Source organism: Myotis lucifugus, unplaced genomic scaffold (assembly GCF_000147115.1).
Source record: "Myotis lucifugus unplaced genomic scaffold, Myoluc2.0 scaffold_178, whole genome shotgun sequence".
Lineage (NCBI taxonomy): Eukaryota > Metazoa > Chordata > Mammalia > Chiroptera > Vespertilionidae > Myotis > Myotis lucifugus.
In genome coordinates this window covers 944,496-965,665 of record NW_005871226.1, presented here as the reverse complement: position 1 = coordinate 965,665, position 21,170 = coordinate 944,496, and the positions used below count along the sequence as shown (strand labels likewise).

General features: G+C 41.5%; 1 protein-coding gene across 1 annotated transcript in view; it reads right to left on the bottom strand.

Annotated features, from left to right (window-relative positions):
• Positions 1-21,170, bottom strand: part of ATRN (attractin) — a 145,714-nt gene that overhangs the window by 17,876 nt on the left and 106,668 nt on the right. The window contains exon 26 of the mRNA XM_023760305.1: positions 824-885. Within this exon, the coding sequence (XP_023616073.1) occupies positions 824-885 (62 nt within the window). The remainder of the gene's footprint in view (positions 1-823; positions 886-21,170) is intronic.

Genomic DNA, 21,170 nt, shown 5'->3' with positions numbered 1-21,170 from the left:
CCCCCCCCCCCCCCCGCCCAGTGCACGAATTTCGTGCACTGGGCCTCTAGTAACAACATAAACAGAGATGATTGATGTAGCCAAGCACTGTGATGTACTAAATGGAATGAATGGGAGGAAGGGATTATATATGTTTTTGTAGTGTAGGGGAGTTGTTGGGTGAGGTAACCTAAGGTAATAAAGACGTCTTCAGTAGGCCATCAAAAGATAACCGAACTGAAAAATCAAGAAACAGAGTAAGCCTGGATAAGTGAAAAACAGCTAAAGCCGTTTAAATTGGGAAAAAGGGAGGGGTTGAAAGGTGGGGGGCAGGATGCTGCTGCTTTCTCTTATAAGCACTGTATCACTTGTCTTTTCCAGTTATGTGTATATAGTATTTTCATAAAAATAAAATTTTAAAAACTATAATAAAAAAATTCCAAGGGCTTAACAAGTCATTTTAGCTTTAAAACTCTGGATAATCACCTGAATCATTTCTTGAACAAAAGGAAGCATATATATAGCACACACCAGTAATTATTAATTATTGTTTCAATCCCACATTCTCTTCATATAAAGAGCCAAATTATCTCCATTTTAGTATAGGGTACATGAAAAGCTGCCTCAAAAAAGCCAGAACATGCCAAGCAAATGTTTTCATTTTATCAGATGAGACTGACTTTACACTACTGTTACTGACATGTAACTTTTCAGGAAATAAATACAATTAGTTTGGTCTGTTGTGCAAACTCAGGATTATTCATTTATTTTTCATGAGCTGATAATTAATAGAATTAAGTACCTCAATCGAAAGAACAGATATAGTTTGTATGAGTGAAATTACCTGAAAAAAGTCACGAAGAACTGTACCAGGTCCATAAAATTGCTGTGCTGGGAGAAGGCAATCTGTGGCAGAGAAACAGTAGTGTGATTAGGTGGTTATAAAACTGTACCATTAACTCAGTCTTTTTGGTTCAATAGTTAAGTTGAAAACATACTTTCAATTCTAAACAAGAGATTAATGTAATTTTTTTCACTTGAGGAAAAGTGCCTCATCCCTTTAGTTCCTTCTCTTGTTTAACTGCCAACCCAAAAGTAATACAGCAGGTCCTCCAATAACGTTTTGTCCTTATAACGTTGATGAGATGCCACAGGAACTTAACTCTTGTTTCTATCAATTAGACTACGGTCACATTGGTTTTGTTATATGTTGTTTTGCGTAAGTCACAGAATCCATCAATGACGTTAAGCACTTACTGTATTCCGAGGCTTCCACAACCTCCTCCGTGGTTCTGCTCATGACAACAAACCCAAGGTCTTAGAGGCTGAAACTGAAGACCTCACACTAATGACAGGCAAGTCAGTTTGCTTGCTACCTCCTGTGCCTTCATCCAGACAAAATACTCAGCTGGTTTGCTTCCAATTCCAATTCTTGATCTACAGTGTGGAGGGCAGCCTCATCTCATGCCCCTCATTCCTTTGACATTTATGTGCTCAGTATGTACTCATTTCAGGATAATGTCTTTTTTTAACCATATCTCAAATCTTACTATACTGAGTATCACCTGACAATCAACATAACATCAGTTGGAATTTAAATAATTTCATTATACAGTGAATAGTCTTTATAGCAAGAATATAAAATATCCAGTGTAGTTAATCAAAAACCACTGTCTAAAAGAGACATTCTTTTGTGTACTATTAAGAAAAAACACTGCCAATTAAACTATGTTAAAATGCTTTTAAAATCATTAACTCTAAGATTCACCTTGGTTTCAGATATTAGAATATGAAAAAATGTGCAACTCAGGATTTATTACTAAGTATGACAATCATGTCCTTATTACCTGCAGTGCCTGCCAGCTATTATGGTGTAGTCCCTGCTTTTTTTTTTTTTTTTTTAGGGGAACAGAGCCCTCCTTGAAGAGAGAATGATACTATAGACAAAACAATCTAATAAAGAGGGAATATGCTAATTGACTGCCCCACTGTCACAAAGATGGTGGCGCCCACAGACGATAAGGAGGGAATATGCTAACTGACTGCCCTGCCTCAAAGATGGTGGCGCCCACAGACAATAAGGAGGGAATATGCTGACTGTCCCACCTCAAAGATGGCAGCGCCCACAGCCAATAAGGTGGGAATATGCTAACTGACTGCCCCTCCCTCAAAGATGGCGGTGCCCACAGCCAATAAGGTGGGAATATGCTAACTGACTGCCCCACTCTCAAAGATGGCGGTGCCCACAGCCAATAAGGTGGGAATATGCTAACTGACTGCCCCTCCCTCAAAGATGGTGGCGCCCACAGCCAATAAGGTGGGAATACGCTGACTGCCCCGCCCTCAAAGATGGCGGTGCCCACAGCCAATAAGGAGGGAATATGCTAATTGACTGCCCCTCCCTCAAAGATGCAGCACCCACAGCCAATAAGGAGGGAATATGCTAATTGCTGTCCCGCCCTCAAAGATGGTGGCGCCCATAGCCAATAAGGAGGGAATATGCTAATTGACTGCCTGCCCTCAAAGATGGCGGCACCCACAGCCACAAGATGACAGTGCCCAGTCCACTCAGCCCTGCTGGGCCCACAGCCAGGCGGGCCCAGCCGCTCCACATGCCTGCCTCCAGAGTCCCCCAGTCCCCTCAGTCCCCCAGCTGCCCAGGGCCTGCACAAGGCACAGGCAAGCCTCGGATGGTAGCTGCCCAGCCGACGCCCGAGGTGCAGGCAAGCCTCGGATGGTGGCTGCCCAGCCGCCCAGGGCCACCAGAGGTTCAGGTAACCAGGGCCGGCTGAGGCTTGCGCTGCCAGCAGTGGCAGCAGCAGAGGTGTGATGGGGCGTCGCCTTCCTCTGATCACCAGTTCACCTCCCGCCCTGAGGGCTCCTGGACTGTGAGAGGGGGCAGGCCAGGCAGAGGGACCCTCGCTCCAGTGTATGAATTTTCATGCACCAGGCCTCTAGTTATTGAATAACTGAATAAGTGTTATAGTACAGACAATATGTATGACAATCAAAGAAATGATTTTTACTAATCTCACCAATCCCTTATCTCTGTCAGGAAGCAACTCCCATCCAGCAGTAATGCAAGAAAAGTGCTACACCCAGGCCCCAGCACAACAGCAACACAATGCTTTGCACTCTTTTTTAATGATTTTATAGAGAGGGAAAGAAGGAGAGAGGGAGAGAAAGAAACATTAATCAGTTGCCTACCACAGCGGCCCCGACCGGGAATTAAACCTGCAACCTGGGTATGTGCCCTGACCGGGAATCGAACCTGAGAACATTGAGAACATGTTATGCCTACTTGATATCTCTTAAGGTGTACATATGTGAAGAACCTTGAAGAAATAATAAAATTCATTCGAGCGACAAAAACACAGTATATGATGATGAAAAATACATTTATTTTTTAATGTATACATGTACACTGATAGTCCGACAGAAAACGTTATGACTCTGTTTGATAATATCAGTGGGACTTTTGCTGCTGCATCACTGATGACAGAGATTTCACATCAGGTTTATATTTCGTGACCTTCAGAGATATGCACGAGCTACTACTTTCATCCGTCAGGCTACTCCTATTATGAGACTTAACAAAATTAATCACTGAGAACAAAGATTCACAAGCGTTATGTGGATGAAAACATGAAGAGTAACACTGTTGCAAAGTTGTTGTTTTTTTAAATTTTTTATTAGTTAAGGTATTACAAATGTGTCCTCATCCCTCCCATTAACCCCCAACCTCCCCCCCCTCCACACACACACTCATGCTCTCATTCCCCTGTTGTCCATGTCCATTGGTTTGGCTTATATGCGTGCATACAAGTCCTTCCGTTGATCTCTTCCCCTTACCCCCTCCCTCTCCTACTTTCCTTCTGAGGATTGATAGTCTGATCGCTGTTTCTCTGTCTTTGGATCTGTCCCTGTTCATCAGTCTATGTTGTTCTCTATAATCCACAAATGAGTGAGATCATGTGGTATTTATCTTTCTCTGACTGGCTTATTTCACTTAGCATAATGCTCTCTAGTTCCATCCATGCTGTTGCAAAAGGCAAGAGTTCCTTCTTTTTTACCGCAGCATAGTATTCCATTGTGTAGATGTACCACAGTTTTCTAATCCACTCATCTGCTGATGGGCACTTAGGCTGTTTCCAAATCTTAGTTATGGTGAATTGTGCTGCTATGAACATAGGGGTGCATATATCCTTTCTGATTGGTGTTTCTGTTTTCTTGGGTTATATTCCTAGAAGTGGGATCACAGGGTCAAATGGGAGTTCCATTTTTAGTTTTTTGAGGAAGCCCCATACTGTTCTCCACAGTGGCTGCACCAGTCTGCATTCTCACCAGCAGTGCAGAAGGGTTCCTTTTTCTCCACATCCTCTCCAACACTTGTTGTTTGTTGATTTGTTGATGATAGCCATTCTGACAGGTGTGAGATGATACCACATTGTCGTTTTGATTTGCATCTCTCGTATAATTAGTGACTTTGACCATGTTTTCATATGTCTTTCGGCCTTCTGTATGTCCTCTTTTGAAAAGTGTCTGTCTAGGTCCGTTGCCCATTTTTTTATTGGATTGTTTATATTCCTATTGTTAAGTTTCATGAGTTCCCTATAAATGCTGGAGATTAAACCCTTATCGGTGATATCATTGGCAAATATGTTCTCCCATGTAGTGGGTCTTCTTGTTGTTTTGTTGATGGTTTCCTTTGCTGTGCAAAAGCTTTTTATTTTGATGTAGTCCCATTTGTTTATTTTCTCTTTAGTTTCCATTGCCCTAGGAGCATTATCAGAGAAGAAATCCCTTTGGCATATGTTTGCGATTTCACTGCCTGTGGATTCCTCTAGTATTTTTATGGTTTCCCGTCTTACGTTTAAGTCTTTTATCCATTTTGAGTTTATTTTTGTGTATGGTGAGTTGGTGGTCTAGTTTCATCTTTTTGCATGTATCTGTCCAATTTTCCCAACACCATTTATTGAAGAGACTGTCTAGACTCCATTGTATACTCTTGCCTCCTTTGTCGAATATTAATTGGGCATAGTGGTTCGGGTCGATTTCTGGGGTCTCTATTCTATTCCATTGATCTATATGTCTGTTCTTGTGCCAGTACCAAGCTGTTTTAAGAACAGTGGCTTTGTAATACAGTTTGATATCTGGTATTGAGATCCCACCTACTTTGTTCTTCTTTCTCAGGATTGCTGCAGCTATTCGAGGTCTTTTTTTATTCCAGATGAATTTTTGGAGAGTTCGTTCTAGATCTGTGAAATATGCCGTTGGTAATTTAATGGGGATTGCATTGAATCTATAGATTGCTTTGGGTAGTATGGACATTTTGATGATGTTGATTCTACCAATCCATGAACACGGTATGTTCTTCCATCTGTTTATGTCTTCCTCTATCTCTTTTTTCAGTGTCCTGTAGTTTTTCGCATATAAGTCTTTTACCTCCTTAGTTAAGTTTATTCCTAGGTATCTTAATTTTTTTGGTGTGATGGTAAATGGGATTGCTTTTTTAGTCTCACTTTCTGTAAGTTCACTATTGGTGTAAAGAAATGCCATGGATATCTTGGCATTAATTTTGTATCCTGCTACATTGCCGAATTCATTTATTAAGTCTAATATTTTCTGGAATGGCATTCCAAGTCCTCAATAGTTTGTTTTCGACACTATTGAAATTGCTCTTCTCCTCTCTCGTCAATCCATGTCTATGGTCTTTAAGATAATTTGTTATGTAAAATTATTTGTTTATCTAAGATGCACCTACACTGAATTTATCTGAAAAATAAAAAAGTTGATATTAAGAAAAAAATTGTAAATGGAAGATTATAAGAGAGGGTTTCGCGTGCCAGCAAAAGCTACTGGCGTGCCATGTTTGGCACACGTGCCAGGGGTTGCCCACCCCTGTTCTAGTCCATTCAATGCTGCTTATAAAGTTTAATTTCTTAAAACATAGTATGTCCTCAGTGTTTACATTTAAAAGAAACCCATGAGATGCTTTCAATTATTGTGGGATGCCAAAAGGTTTGGATGCCAATGGCACCCTCTGAGGATCTATCAGTGTCCATGGGTCTACGCCTCAGGGCAGCTCCCCCAGGGCTTGGTAAAGGAGGGTCACACCACATTCACATCCAATTTAAAGTTATAACAAGCTTATATAAGCTGGCTGCCACTGTGGCTGGTACCCAAGATTCACATTATTCTAAAAGGGGCCCTATTTTGTTGAATGTTTATCATCTAAGTCTCCACAGTTACAGGGTTTCCTAGGAAAGCAAAAGTCATCATATAAAAATGTTTATGAACGGATCAACCACTTAGAAACATCTCGCCCTGCTTAACACTCCACCCACTGTGTTAGTCTTAATTGATTAATGTTTAATTGAAAGAGTGATGAACTTATTGTCCAAACTAAGAAGTGCTGAGAGTGAAGGGAAGTGCAACAAGCATGAATTGGGCAGTGCCTACTCACAGATTGTGACATGCAAACCAACTGCGAAATCAATTTACAAAAGATGAGATTTTAGTGAAAGTGCTGTTGGAGAACTGATCACATAAAACCACTGACAAAGATGGCAGAATTGTCAACTGAAGATGGATAAAGGATACAGATGTAAGCCCTTCAAAATACTCTTAATAGGATTAAGAGAGGATCTTGGAAAACTGATGAAGCCCTTGTGACTATTTTTTTTTACTCATGCTGTGAAGTCACATGTGAAGAGGAAGACTGAACTCCAAGCACCCCTACACAACTGAAGCCACAACTCTATCTCCTTACCTTGTTTGATTTTTCTTCAGCCCTTATATGTGCATTTATTTATAGTCTTTCTCTTTCACTAGAAAATAAGATCCATGAGCACAGGGACTTTGCTGCTGATTACTATATCTTAGTACCTCAAGCAAGATTGGCATGTAAGAGGTGCTTAATAAACATTTGCTGAATAAATATGATACTTGGAAAAATAATGACCTCACTTCCCCCATAATTCAGTAACATATGATTGAGTTTTCTTCTAAGAAGTGGCTCATGGTTGCATCCATAATTTAATTTTTAAAAATATATTTTTATTGATTTCAGAGAGGAAGGGAGAGATAGAAACATCAATGACAAGAGAGAATCACTGACCAGCTGCTTCCTGCATGCCCCCTACTGGGGATTGAGCCAGCAACCTGGGCATGTGCCCTGACTGGGAATCAAACCATGACCTCTTGGTTCATAGGTCAATGCTCAACCACTGAGCCATACCAGCTGGGCTAATTTAAATTTTAACTATAAAATTAAAATAAACATTTTTTTATACTTTTGAGTTCTATTTTTCAAGATGCTATACCAATCAGACTTTTTTTTCATGATTATTATAAAAATGTTTAAATGTGTTTATGGACTTTTCTGATACTAAAAATGAGAATTTTTATAATAAAATCTAATTCAGAGAAGAATCTCATTACAATTTATTTATCTTTTATTTTTTTATTAAAAGCTTTTATTGTTTAAGTCTTTATTGTTTTTTTTTTAAATATATTTTATTGATTTTTTACAGAGAGGAAGGGAGAGGGATAGAGAGTTAGAAACATCGATGAGAGAGAAACATAGACCAGCTGCCTCCTGCACACCCCCTACTGGGGATGTGCCCGCAACCAAGGTACATGCCCTTGACTGGAATCGAACCCGGGACCTTTCAGTCCGCAGGCCGACGCTCTATCCACTGAGCCAAACCAGTTAGGGCAAGTCTTTATTGTTGAAAGTATTATTGATGCCCCCCCTTTTCCCCCCATGAACCCCCTCCACCCCGAATCCACCCCCTTCCCAGGCCTTCAATGCACTATTGTCTGTCCATGGATTATGTACATATGCATCTAAGTTCTTTGGTTAATCTCTTCCCACCCCCGACCTTCCCTCTGAAGTTTGTCAATCTGTTGTATGGTTCAGTGTCTCTGAGTAAATTAAGCTCCCAATGTCATTATTCTCCCTTTCCAAATAGTAGGTATCACTCTCCACACTCCAGGACATCTAGAATTTATGTCCCTGTACATTTACACACCTGCTGCCGACTCAATTTTCAGTGACATGTTTGATTAAGATGTGCTTGCAGAAGGTGGGGGGGTGGGGTGCTCAGTGTGTGTTAAATAAATTCTAAAAAACAAAACTCTGAAGCCCAGCTAGCCTTCAGACTTGGGGTAGGATATGGTGGACCTGCCCTGCCTAAGCACTAATTTTGTGCGTCAGCCAAACAAGTGTTTTCAGGTGGCTGTATTACTGCACTTGATCTTCCTGTCACCAGAGTGTCCTCCCTTCTCATTCAGCCACCCCATCATCCACTGGGAAATGGCTCTCTTCTCTACATTCTCTCCAACACTTGATCCACTTCTTTTAAAGGCTGGGGGAAATCATATGCTACCTGTGTATATAGAGATAACCTGGAAAAGATGATTCTTGTATTCTTCTGTCTACAACAGTGGTTCTCAACCTTCTGGCCCTTTAAATACAGTTCCTCATGTTGTGACCCAACCATAAAATTATTTTCGTTGCTACTTCATAACTGTAATGTTGCTACTGTTATGAATCATAATGTAAATATCTGGTATGCAGGATGGTCTTAGGCGACCCCTGTGAAAGGGTCATTCGACCCCCAAAGGAGTCGCGACCCACAGGTTGAGAACCGCTGGTCTACAAAGATATCAATATCTGACTTTTTAACTCCTGTAGGAGAAAGAATAAAATGGTAATTCCCCACCTCCCACACTAAAGCAGATGCACCTTTGCATTCTAAGAACTAGAGCAGGGTTCTCAACTCTGGAGAGCTTGCCACAAAGTCTGAACCCCTGGCCCTATTCCTACTTCTGTAGGAAGCTCCCCAGGTGATTCTGATGCTGGTGTCCAGAGGCCACACTTCAGGAAACTCTGAAATAAGAATTATTCTAAAACTCTCTTCCCTCACTCCTTCCCCTGAACAATTTAGTTAGTTTCATAAATTGCACTGGAAAAAATTTTTTAATGTTTTTACTTGAAAGGTTTGGCCCCAAAAGAAAATAACTTGGATCTTTCCCAGGGTAGGAGTGAGGGGAAGGATGAGGGTAGAGGAAGAGAGAATAGTACTTTGAAATAAAGAGAGGCAAGACCCAAACCTTGAGACTGGGAAATGGAGGGAATGCAGAGGATATTTTAGAGTTTTGAAAGTGCCAAGGAATAGGGGGTGCCAAGGAATGTGGGGTGACTGCATGGTGGGCCTGGGGTTCTGGAGCCTCAGTGCTTATTCTGTGTCCAAGCCTGTCACACACATGGGAGTGAGGACAGCTGCCTTCAGACAAACCTCATGGCCATGGGCCAGAGTGCTGGGAGCAGTCAGTGAATGCAGATCAGAGGTCCTTCCCCAGATCTCTGGTCTGTTAAGCCCCGAGGTTTCCACACATCCCTGAGAGAAGGGAATGGAGCTCTGTGAACACAAGCTGAAAATGAATTTAATATATATATATTTTTAATTGATTTTTTTACAGAGAGGAAGGGGGAGGGATAGAGTTAGAAACATCGATGAGAGAGAAACATTGATCAGCTGCCTCCTGCACAACCCCACTGGGGATGTGCCCGCAACCAAGGTACATGCCCTTGACCGGAATCGAACCCGGGACCCTTCTGTCCGCAGGCCGACACTCTATCCACAGGGCTGAAAATGAATTTATAAACTATAGTATGAAGAGGCTGAGCCCAAGCATATTCTAAAATAAGAAAAATAAGAACTTTCTTATACTCCACTACCTATTTTTTTAAAAACATGTTACAGATATTAGGTGCAATTTATAAAGCAAGTACTCAAAAACTTAAGTGAACGAGTATGTGAATGACTATTGAATGCGTAGGGAAAGACCACCTTTTAATATACAAGGATTGAAAAAACAGGAAAAGGCCTCTAATCTTTTATCTTCACAAGAATGATCTTCATTGTTAGAGCGTGCAAGACAGGGAGAGGATGGGAAAGGACAGCTGGACACCCTGTGAGGCGATACAATCTTGACTCTGAAGCAGCACCCGTCAGGCTCTGAGAAAACCCAAGGTCTGTGTGTACCCAGCAGAAACTCTGTGGGCTGCTCCGTGGCCTCGAGGCCAGCAGCTCCACCAGGGCTCAGCTCGACCTGGTTTGGGAGCCCACCAAGACTACAGCCCCTCTGCTGCTGGGATCTCCCTGAGAGGTCAACCTCTGCAGATGCTGAAAGTCTCACATTAGGACCCAGAAGTGCTGAAGTGGACATGCCTGCCATCTGGGCTCCTGGCTTCACCATGCCAATCTTGCCACACAGTTCTGGTCATTGCAAGGCTGGAAGCCAGGAGAGGACTGATTTCTCCCATAAGAACTTAGGCCTGTCTGCAAACAGCTTTCCACTCAGGCCTCAGCTGTGCTGAGGATGGAAGATTCTGTGACCACTGGCTGAGCATATTCTAACCTGGGTCTAGTGCTGCCAGCTCTTTGAGTTTTGCTATGATACAAAATAACTTTCTTTAAAAAACAAACAAACAACCCCCAAAGTTCTATATGAAACTTTATGTTGAGACCACAGGCCCTGGACTGAATCCCAGTGCTCATTACCTGGCCTCACACACCACCCACCAAATGCTGGTTTGTGCTGGCACAAAATCTGTATACCCAAGCTCTGGCCAGAGCCCCAGGGTGGTGAATACCACCGAGCCACTCATTCCTGACATGCAAGCTAACACTCACCATCTGTCCACTCCCAACCTCCCACCTCAATACTGCTCTGTGCTTTCTTCCCCAAGTTTCCTTCCAGCCATTCCTTTTCACCTCTCCAGAATTCCTATTCCATTTTATCATGCTCATTAATAATTTAGAAAGCATTAAGAATGACACACAGTTGGTTGAAGTATCAACAAGTACTAAAGGGCAAATGATACAAAGCAATGGTTTCTGCTCTCCCCTCTTCTTCTTAAGGCTTCTCTCCAGAGGACCCCACCTTTAATTAGGATTCTTTTCTTTTTAAATTTATTTCAGAGAGGAAAAGAGAGGGAGAGAGAGGTAGAAACATCAATGACAAGAGAGAATCATTGATCGGCTGCCTCTTGTACATCCCTTATGGGCCTCCTGCACGCACTCTATTGGGGATCAAGCCTGCAACCCGGGCATGTGCTCTGACCGGGAATCGAACCCTGGTCTCCTGGTTCATGGGTCGAGGCTTAATCACTGAGCTACACTGGCCGGGCTAATTAGGATTCTTTTTAGTTCTTCTGAGGGTTGCCTTTATATCACTAATATATATATTTTTTAATGTGTTCTTTCTTGATTTAGCCATGTTAGGCATTACTCCCTGACTTCCTGCTATAATAGAAAGTGATTCAGGCCATTACCCCCTCTCCCCTTTTCCAGTATAGTTATATCACTGTTTTTAGTGCCTCTGTTTGTGTCTATGTTGTTATCCTAAGGGTGATGGTGATAGAAAGATTCCAACAAAGACAGGAAAGGGATAGAACACCCTTAGCTACAGGGAGAAGAAGTGCCTGTTACCCACAACTGCAGAAGCAGGAGAAAATACAGTCATGGCTCACTGCATGGTAGCGTTTCAGGCCTCACAGCCTTTGATGCACCCCTGTTTGGGGGTGAAGTCAGTAGCTCGTGGGGAAGGCCTCCCCCCACTTTCATCAGGGTGAGGTATCTTGGGCTAAGGGAGAAGGAGTTTTGCCCTCAATCCATGATTGTTCTAGAGACTTCCCAGCAGTGGCCGATAAATGGTAAAACCCTCCCGGTGCAATGCTGTGTGCTTCCTGTAAAGCAAAACAGAAGGGCAGTTCTGGGACCTATCCCAGCTGGCCTAGGCTGCAGGCCTAGCTGAGGCACATTCCTGTAGCTACCTTTAGGAGGACAAATAATATACTTGTATCTTTATTTCTTGTTCTATCACTTGTATTATCTTTTTCCACATTTTTTATTATGGAAATTTTTAAACTTTATAAAAACGTAGAGAGAATAGTGTAACGAATCCCATGTGTTCATAACCCAGCTTTAATAATGACCAGCTAATGGCCAATCATGTTTCATCCATACTCTACCCACTTTTCCCAGTGATATTATTTTGAAGCTAATCCCAGACTTTCTAGCATTTCATTCTTTTTAAAAAATATATATTTTTTATTGATTTCAGAGAGGAAAGGAGAGGGAGAAAAAGATAGAAACATCAATGTGAGAATCATTGATCAGCTGCCTCCTGCACGCCCTCTACTGGGGATCAAGCCTGCAACCCGGGCATATGCCCTGACTGGGAATTGAATCGTGACCGCCTGGTTCATAGGCTGACGCTCAACCACTGAGCCATGCTGCCGGGCTCATTTCATTCTTACATATTTCAATATAGACAGTATCTCCTAACTACCCTCTCTAAAATCAGGAATGTTTGTGTCCTCATCCTTTCCTTTTCTCCTGCCTCTCAATTCTTTTGACAAAATTCCAATCTAAAACAATTCAGTCATCAGCACCACACTGCGGAGACTGGGATGACAAATTCTTGGTCTCCAACCCAGCTAGTTCCTTAGCAGAGGTCAGCAATCACTCTGACAACATCAGAGAAAGCTGTCAGAGGACCTTTAAAGAAGTTATGAAAGTTGCAAAAAAAGAGAAAGTTCTGATACCAAGCCTAAATCTCTTGTAACTCACAACTATGCATCTATCTAGCAACATTTATGGAGTGTCTACAACTGACTAACACTATGCTATAAACTGAGGGTACAGAAATATAAAACACTGTCCTTGCCCTTAAGGGAATTTTTGTGTAGTGAAAACCAGACAAGTCTAGGTTGTGGAGGCGCAGATAAGGAAAGGAAGCTGCCATGGGCTATGTCTATGGGTCATCAGTGAAACCTTGCCCTGGGTTTCTAAACAGGAATTCTACCTGCAAACCGCAACTCCCGCCTGGCTCCTTCCAATCTATTCTCCAAACTGCTGCCAGAGGGGCCTTTCAAAAACACTGATCTTTGTCACTTTTTGGCTTAAAGCATTTTAATGACCGCCGCTCCCCCCCGTGGTTTTCAGACTACAGTTCAAATCCCTCAGCAGAAACCTCCAGTCTCTTCATGACACCCTCTGCCTAGCCCTCCAGCATCTTGCTCATAGGACGACCATAACTTCAGTTCTGCTAAACTCCTGTAGTTCTTGAAAGTGATTTGGCATGTCCTCTCCCCACTCACTCCCTGACCCCAGGTTCCTTAAGACTCAGCTCTGAGGTTACCCCTCCTCACTCAGACTCAGGCGACACAGGACACTCACTCCCTTCCCCAACCAGGAGCACAGTGCCTGACATAGCTCCTGCTATCCATCCATGGCTGCTGCTCTGAGCCAGAAACTGCTGAGTGCATGGACATTAAAGGAAGCCTAGTGGGTCCTGGCAATGGAGAGCGCAAGAGAGAGGTCTGCGAGAGACGGGGATTTATCCATTTTAGCTACAGATGATGTTCACAGATGAGACTGCCCAGGGAGAAAGGTCCAGAGGAAACCCAAGGGAACAATGTCATTGAAACGCTCACAACAAACAGCCACAGATGAAAAGCAAAAGAGAGACTTTCAAAAAAAGGGAATAATAGGTGATGATCATGATGAAAACCACAAGGTAGTACAAGAGCCTTGAATGCCACTTGAAGCAAGGAAATATTTATATTTTATGTAGTTTAATTTTAAGTTATTTCATAGCTTTGTAATTCTTAAAACCCTTAAGGCACAGATATCTAACACCAGGAGGTTTGTATATACATCGGCATCATTATTACACAATTACTACAAACATTAAAAGTATATCTGACACGATTCATAATATTCAAAGAGTGGAAACAACCCAAGTATCCATCAACAGATGAATGGATAAATAAAATGTGGTATATCCATACAATGGAACATTATTCAATCTTAAAAAGGAATGAAGTACTGAAACATACTAAAAACGGATGAACTTTGAAAACACTGAGCTAAATGAAGAAGCCAGTCACAAAGGACCACATATTATGTGATTCAATTTATATGAAATGTCCAGAATAGGCAAATCCATAGAAACAAAAAGTAGACTGGTGGTTTTCAGAGGCTGAGGGGAAGGAGAAATGGGAAATGACTACTAATGGGTATGGGATTTCTTTTTTTAGGTGATGAAAATATTCTAAAATTGATGCGGTCATGGTTGCACAATTTTGTGAATATGTTAAAAAACACTACATTGTGCACTTTAAATGGGTGAACTGGATGGTATGTAAATTATATCTCAATAAAGCGTTTACTAAAAAAGTATATCTGGGTCAATAAAAGTTTCATATATCCTTTGCTCAGTATAGCAATCCTGCTAGCACCCATAAACATAACTCTAAAATCTAAACGAATGCCTGGTTCTCAATACAAATTCTGTTTTGCCTTCACTTGTGAACACTAGCCTCTTACATAAAGTAACAGATGAAACAGCCGGCATGGAGAGGGCTTTAATATTAGTTCCACATTACAATAACAACCTCTGTTGCAGAGCCAGTAACAAGCCAGAATCCCAGCTTCTCTACCCACCTTCCCCCCTCGCACATCTGTCTGATCATTCTCTACCTTGAATACCTATCCTCCCAAATGATGGTCCTGGCTGAGCTAGCTGAGTGCCTGCTCACTGGGGAGAACACCTAGGATCACATTCAGAAAGCAGGGTTGAGGGAGGGACGCTCACCCACAGGAGCAGCTGACCAGAAAACAGGCACAACTAGCCCCAACATACCCTCCACCCTACTACACACAGGCTCTTTCAGGCTGGGTAGGTGTTTTTTTTTAACTGCATCTACAAAGACTTTTATAGTTAGTTTCAAATTCCCCCAGTTCGCAGTTATAGGTTTTGATCTGTTCCTAATTATGGGAAAGAATCCTGGGATCAGTTCAGAGTGAAGGAACTTGAGTTTAGCATTACCATTTTTAAAGCACCAATGTTTACATGAATTTCCGAGTACAGAATTAGATTTCCTCAGTTATTTTGCTTTAAAAAATGAGAAAGACAGAAAAGTTATTTTAGTTGCACTGAAAGCCATACTGAAATTGAACTGAATGGCCTACACTGCTGCGCCATTTAGACATCCTGGTTCTCTACGTTTTCACTGAATCTGTACAGCCTCTAAGTGTGCATGTGTTTTGTGTTTAACAGCTAGCTGCATCTAGAAGAGCGAAGGCTCTGAGGAAAACAGAGCAATAAAGACACATATAGCTCCCTCTGTTGAGAACATGCCTGCCTCTGCCTAGGAAGACACAAGCGTAGCCCTCTGCCCAGCGCACATTCAGATACAGTCCCAAGTGCAGAGAACCAGTTGTGTAAAGAGACAGAACACGCAATGCTACAGGTCTAGTCACATGTTTGCAAATACCAAAGAACAAAAAGACACATTTTCAATAGAACTTACCTGCTTTTTCAAGGAACGCTTGGCAAGCTAAATGGTGAGCACGCCATCGTTTATTTTCAAAAGTGCTCCTGAATGCAGCTTTCATAAAGGGCTCTTACTCAAGTGAGTAATCCAGCCCAGGTAAAAGCACCAAAAAAAATTAGGCAGAAAATCAACATCTCTTTGACTCTTAAACTTAAAATTCGTACTTTTTAAAAGTAAGTGTGAGGAAGAGATCCCTCTAGAAGGAAATGCTCTAAAACCATTTCAGTGACTTTCAGAGGGTGGAGCAACAGGGCATGGGAAGGAAAAAAACTAGAACTCCGCATTGGCAACAGCTCGGCTATCTCCAGCACAAAAGCCTGTTTATGTGCACAGAACCCTCTTTCCAAATGGGAAAAACGTCAGCAGCATTAAGTCAAGATTTTCACCAAGATTCTTTAAAATATTAATTATTTCTTCAGCTATATGCTAAAGAACAAAGTCTGAAGTTCAACTAGATTCAGAATATCATGAGGTATGCCATTATGAAAACAATCTCAACTTAAAACAAGTCAATAAATAACACTTACTAGAGCTCAAATCAAGTATTTTACAAATGTATATGTTCTATAATTTGATACTGTTAGAAAATGCTACCAAACTGAAATTGTACCGGCTGGAGCCTAGAGCTCAACCTCTTTGGGGTCAGACAAGTTACCTAAACCCCTGGTTGACTCCCAAGATTCCCACTATGTTAGTACGTACACCCTCCCCTAAAGCGTGGAGGGCCTGGCCTACTCAGATGACCCCTTTTAAAATAGGGTCTAGAGGTCAGAGTCAGAGAAAGGTGAAGCTTCAGTAAATCATATCTGTTTTGGGTATAAAATTTTTATTTTCAAATGTTATAGAAATAAAATCATGCAGAATGCCAATTTCTAATCCTCCTCCCCCCTCAGCAAAATTTTCTTGCAATTTATCCAACTTGTATCAATAGCTTGTTTCTTTTTATTGCTGAATATTATTCCATGATATGCAGGTAGCACAATTTATTTATCCATTCACCTGCCAAATAATACCTGGCTTGTTTCCAGTTTAGGGCTATTATGAATGAAGCTGCTAAATACTTCCATATAGGTGCTATAAATGTTGGTGCACAGGTGTCTGTGTGCCAGCGTGGCTCAGTGGTTGAGTATCGACCTATGAACCAGGAGGTCACGGTTCGATTCCCGGTCAGGGCACATGCCTGGGTTGTGGGCTCGATCCCCAGTGGGGGGAGTGCAGGAGGCAGCCTATCAATCTCTTTCATCACTGATGTTTCTATCTCTCTCTCCCTTTCCCTTCCTCTCTGAAATCAATAAAAACATATTTTTAAAAAAATGTTTTCATTTCTCTTGGATAAATGCCCAGGAATGCAACTGCTGGGTTGTATAATAAGAACAAGTTTAGTTTTATAAGAAAATGCCAAACTATTTTCTAGAGTGGCTGTACCATCTTACTTTCCCACCCGCAATGTAAACACGATCCAATTTCTTGGCAACCTCTCTAGCATTTGGTATTATTATTTTCAATTTTAGCCATTTTGATAGGTGCATAGTGATATCTCATTGTGGTTTTGCTTTGCATTTCTTTAATAGCTTTTGATGCTAAATATATTTTCATGTGACTATATGACACTGGAGGCCTGGTGTCCTCTTACAGTCAAGGAGCCCTTGGGGGATGTCTGACTGCTGGCTTAGGCCTGCTCCAGTTAGGACATCCTTAGTGCTGCCGTGGAGACAGGAGAGGCTCCTGCCACCGCCACTGTGCTCGCCAGCTGTGAGCCCGGCTTCTGGCTGAGTGGCGCTCCCCCTGTGGGAGCACACTGACCACCAGGGGGGCAGCTCCTGCATTGAGCATATGCCCCTTGGTGGTCAGTGTGCATCATAGCGACCAGTTGTTCTGCCATTCAGTCAATTTGCATATTAGCCTTTTATTATATAGGATATGTATATCCTTTTTGGTGAAATGCTTTGTTATGTCTTTTATTCATTTTCTAGATGATGTGTTTGTTTTTTAATGAATTTTGAGGATTATTCTTTTTCTTTTTTCTTTTTAAATCCTCACCAAAGACATGCTCACTGATTTTACATGCTCCAACCAGGGATCAAACCCAAAATCTAGGTATATACCCTTAACAGGAATCAAACCCGCAATCTTCTGGTATATGGGATGACACTCCAATCAAGTTACACCAGCCTAGGTGAGAATTATCTTTATATTCCAGACATAAGTGCTTTGTTGGAACTATAGTTTGAAAATATTTTCTCTCAGTATGTAGCTTGTTTATTCATCCCCTTAACAGGTTCTTTCACAGAAGAAAACCTTTTTGTTTTGATGTCCAATTTATCAATTTTTCCTTTTATGGGTCATGTTTTTGTTGTCAAGTCTAAAAACCTTTTGCTAGCCTTAAGATGTAAAGATTTTCTCCTATTTTTTCCTAAAAGTTTTATAGCTTTGTTTTACATTTAAATCTGTTGATTCATATTGAGTTAATCTTTATGTAAGAGAGTTGTGAGGTTTATGTCAAAGTTCGTTTTTTTGCCTATGGTTGCCCAACTGTTCCACCATTACTTGTTGAAAAGGCAATCCTTCCTGCACTGAATTGTCTTTGCACTTTTGTCAAAAAACAGTTGGACATATTTATGTGGATCTATTTCAGGCTTCAGAATTCTAATCTGTGTCCATTCTATTGCATGATCTGTGTCTATCCTCCAGCAGTAACCCAATGTTTTGGTTACTCTAGCTAAATAGTAAGCTTTAACACTGCATATAGTGATTCCTCCCACTTTACTCCTCTTTTTCAAAACTGTTATAGCTATTCTAGAATCTTTGTCTTTTCATATAAATTTTAGAATAAGCTTGTCTATATTTACAAAAAAAATCCTGCTGTGATTTTTATTTTTATTTTTATTTATTTATTTATTTATTTATTTAATCCTCACCCGAGGATATTTTTCCACTGATTTTTAGAAAGAGTGGGAGAGGAAAAGACAGAGAGAAACATGGATGTGAGTGAAACACATTGATTGGTTGCCTCTTGCACGAGCCCTGACCAGAGCCTGGGCTGTGGAGGAGCCTGCAACCAAGGTAAGTGTCTTTGACTGGAATCGAACCCGGGACCCTTTGGTCTGCAGGCTCATGCTCTATCTACTGAGCAAAACTGGCTAGGGCATTGTTGTGATTTTTAAAACTATTTTTGTTGGGGTAAAATATATACTAGTATAAGATAAAATTTACCATTTAACTGTTTTTAAGTGTATGATTCAGTATACTTAAGGACAGATGATGCAAAGGTTAGATAAAAGGACAGTGTGAATAATTTTGTGTCAATACATTTGAAAAATATAAGAAATCAAAAATTATCTTGTTACTCAAACAGAAAGAGAAAATCCAAAATATCCTATAACTATTAAAGAAGTTGAATCAGTAGTTAAAAAATTCTCCACATAGCCCTGGCCGGTGCCCTCAGTGGTTAGAGCGTCAGCTCATGCACTGAAGGGTCGCAGGTTTGTTCTAGGTCCAGGGCACATACCTGGGTTTCGGTTCCCTCCTGGCCTCCCGTCGGGGCCTGTGCAGGAGGCAATCAGTCGATGTGTCTCTCTCACATTAATGTTTCTACCTCTCTCCCTCCCTTCCACTCTCTCTGAAAAGCAATGGAAAAAATATCCTCATCTGAGGATTAAAAAAAAAAAATCTCCACATATAAAACACCAGAATCAAGGGAGGAACCAAGATGGCGGCATAGGTTAACGCCGGAGTTTGCCGCCTCGAACAACCAATTCAAAAATACAACTAAAAGACAGAACGGACATCACCCAGAACCACAGGAAGGCTGGCTGAGGAGAGATTCTACAACTAGAAGTAAAGAGAAATCCATACCCAGACTCAGAGGAGGCGCAGTGCTGAAGTGAAATACTAAGGTGCGGAGGGCGCGTGGAGCAGGCCGGCGGCAGAGGGCGCGGTTGTTGGTTTCAATCGGGAGGGAGTTTCAGACTCTGAGCTCCAGATCCCGGCGAGTCTCTAGGGACCCAGACTCAAACGGGAGAAGCGGGAAGACAGCTTTCTCTCCGAGGTTTGCAGCGGTTGCAGAGCCGCTGGGGACGGAACTGAGAGCAGCCATAACTGCTCCCTCCGCCCGCCCTGTAGATTCCCTGGGACCCGCCCTGCCCAAGCCCTGCACAGAAGCATTTGCCGGAGAGCCTCAGGCAAAGGCTAGATTAGCACCGCCCTAGAGATTCAGCACAGAAGTTCTCCCACTGCAGACACAGCTGACTCTCATAGCCAGTTAGCCTGGAAGTCAATTCACCCCTAGTATTGCCGACAACAATTAAGGCTTAACTACAACAAGACTGCGCACAAAGACCACAAGGGGGTGCACCAAGAAAGCATAAAAAATGCGGAGACAAAAAAACATGACAGAAATGGAGGATATAGAGCTAAAAAACGCACTTTTGAGGGCTTTCAATAATTTGCTAGAAACTGCCGATAAACTTGATGAGAGCCTCAAGAAATCTAATGAGACCCTCGATGTTGTGATAAAGAACCAACTAGAAATTAAGCATTCACTGACTGAAATAAAGAATATTATACAGACACCCAACAGCAGACCAGAGGAGTGCAAGAATCAGGTCAAAGATTTGAAATGCGAAGAAACAAAAAACACCCAACCGGAAAAGCAAAATGAAAAAAGAATCCAAAAATACGAAGATAGTGTAAGGAGCCTCTGGGACAGTTTCAAACGCACCAACATCAGAATTATAGGGGTACCAGAAGATGAGAGACAGCAAGATATTGAAAACCTATTTGAAGAAATAATGACAGAAAACTTCCCCCACCTGGTGAAAGAAATGGACTTACAGGTCCAAGAAGCGCAGAGAACCCCAAACAAAAGGAATCCAAAGAGGACCACACCAAGACACATCATAATTAAAATGCCAAGAGCAAAAGACAAAGAGAGAATCTTAAAAGCAGCAAGAGAAAGAAACTCAGTTACCTACAAGGGAGTACCCATACGACTGTCAGCTGATTTCTCAACAGAAACTTTGCAGGCCAGAAGGGAGTGGCAAGAAATATTCAAAGTGATGAATGCCAAGAACCTACAACCAAGATTACTTTATCCAGCAAAGCTATCATTCAGAATTGAAGGTCAGATAAAGAGCTTCACAGATAAGGAAAAGCTAAAGGGGTTCATCACCACTAAACCAGTATTATACGAAATGCTGAAAGGTATCCTTTAAGAAGAGGAAGAAGAAGAAAAAGGTAAAGATACAAATTATGAACAACAAACATGCATCTATCAACAAGTGAATCTAAAATCAAGTGAATAAATAATCTGATGTACAGAATGAACTGGTGATTATAATGAATTAGGGACATAGAAAGGGAATGGACTGACTATTCTTGGGGGGGAAAGGGGAGTGGGAGATGCGGAAAGAGACTGGACAAAAATCGTGCACCTATGGATGAGGACAGTGGGTGGGGAGTGAGGGCGGAGGGTGGGGCGGGAACTGGGAGGAGGGGAGTTAGGGGGGGAAAAAAAGAGGAACAAATATAATCTGAACAATAAAGATTTAATTTTAAAACAAACAAACAAACAAACAAAAAAACACACCAGAATCAAATGATTTTAAAGGACATCTATCAAGTATTCAAGGTTCATGTAATTTTTTTTTATCATGATAGTGTTTTAAATTTTCTTTATTATTGAAAGTATTATAGATGTCCCTTTTTAAGGTTCACGTAATTTAATCTTATATAATCTTTTCCAGAAATGAGAAAGAAAACGCCGGTGATTATT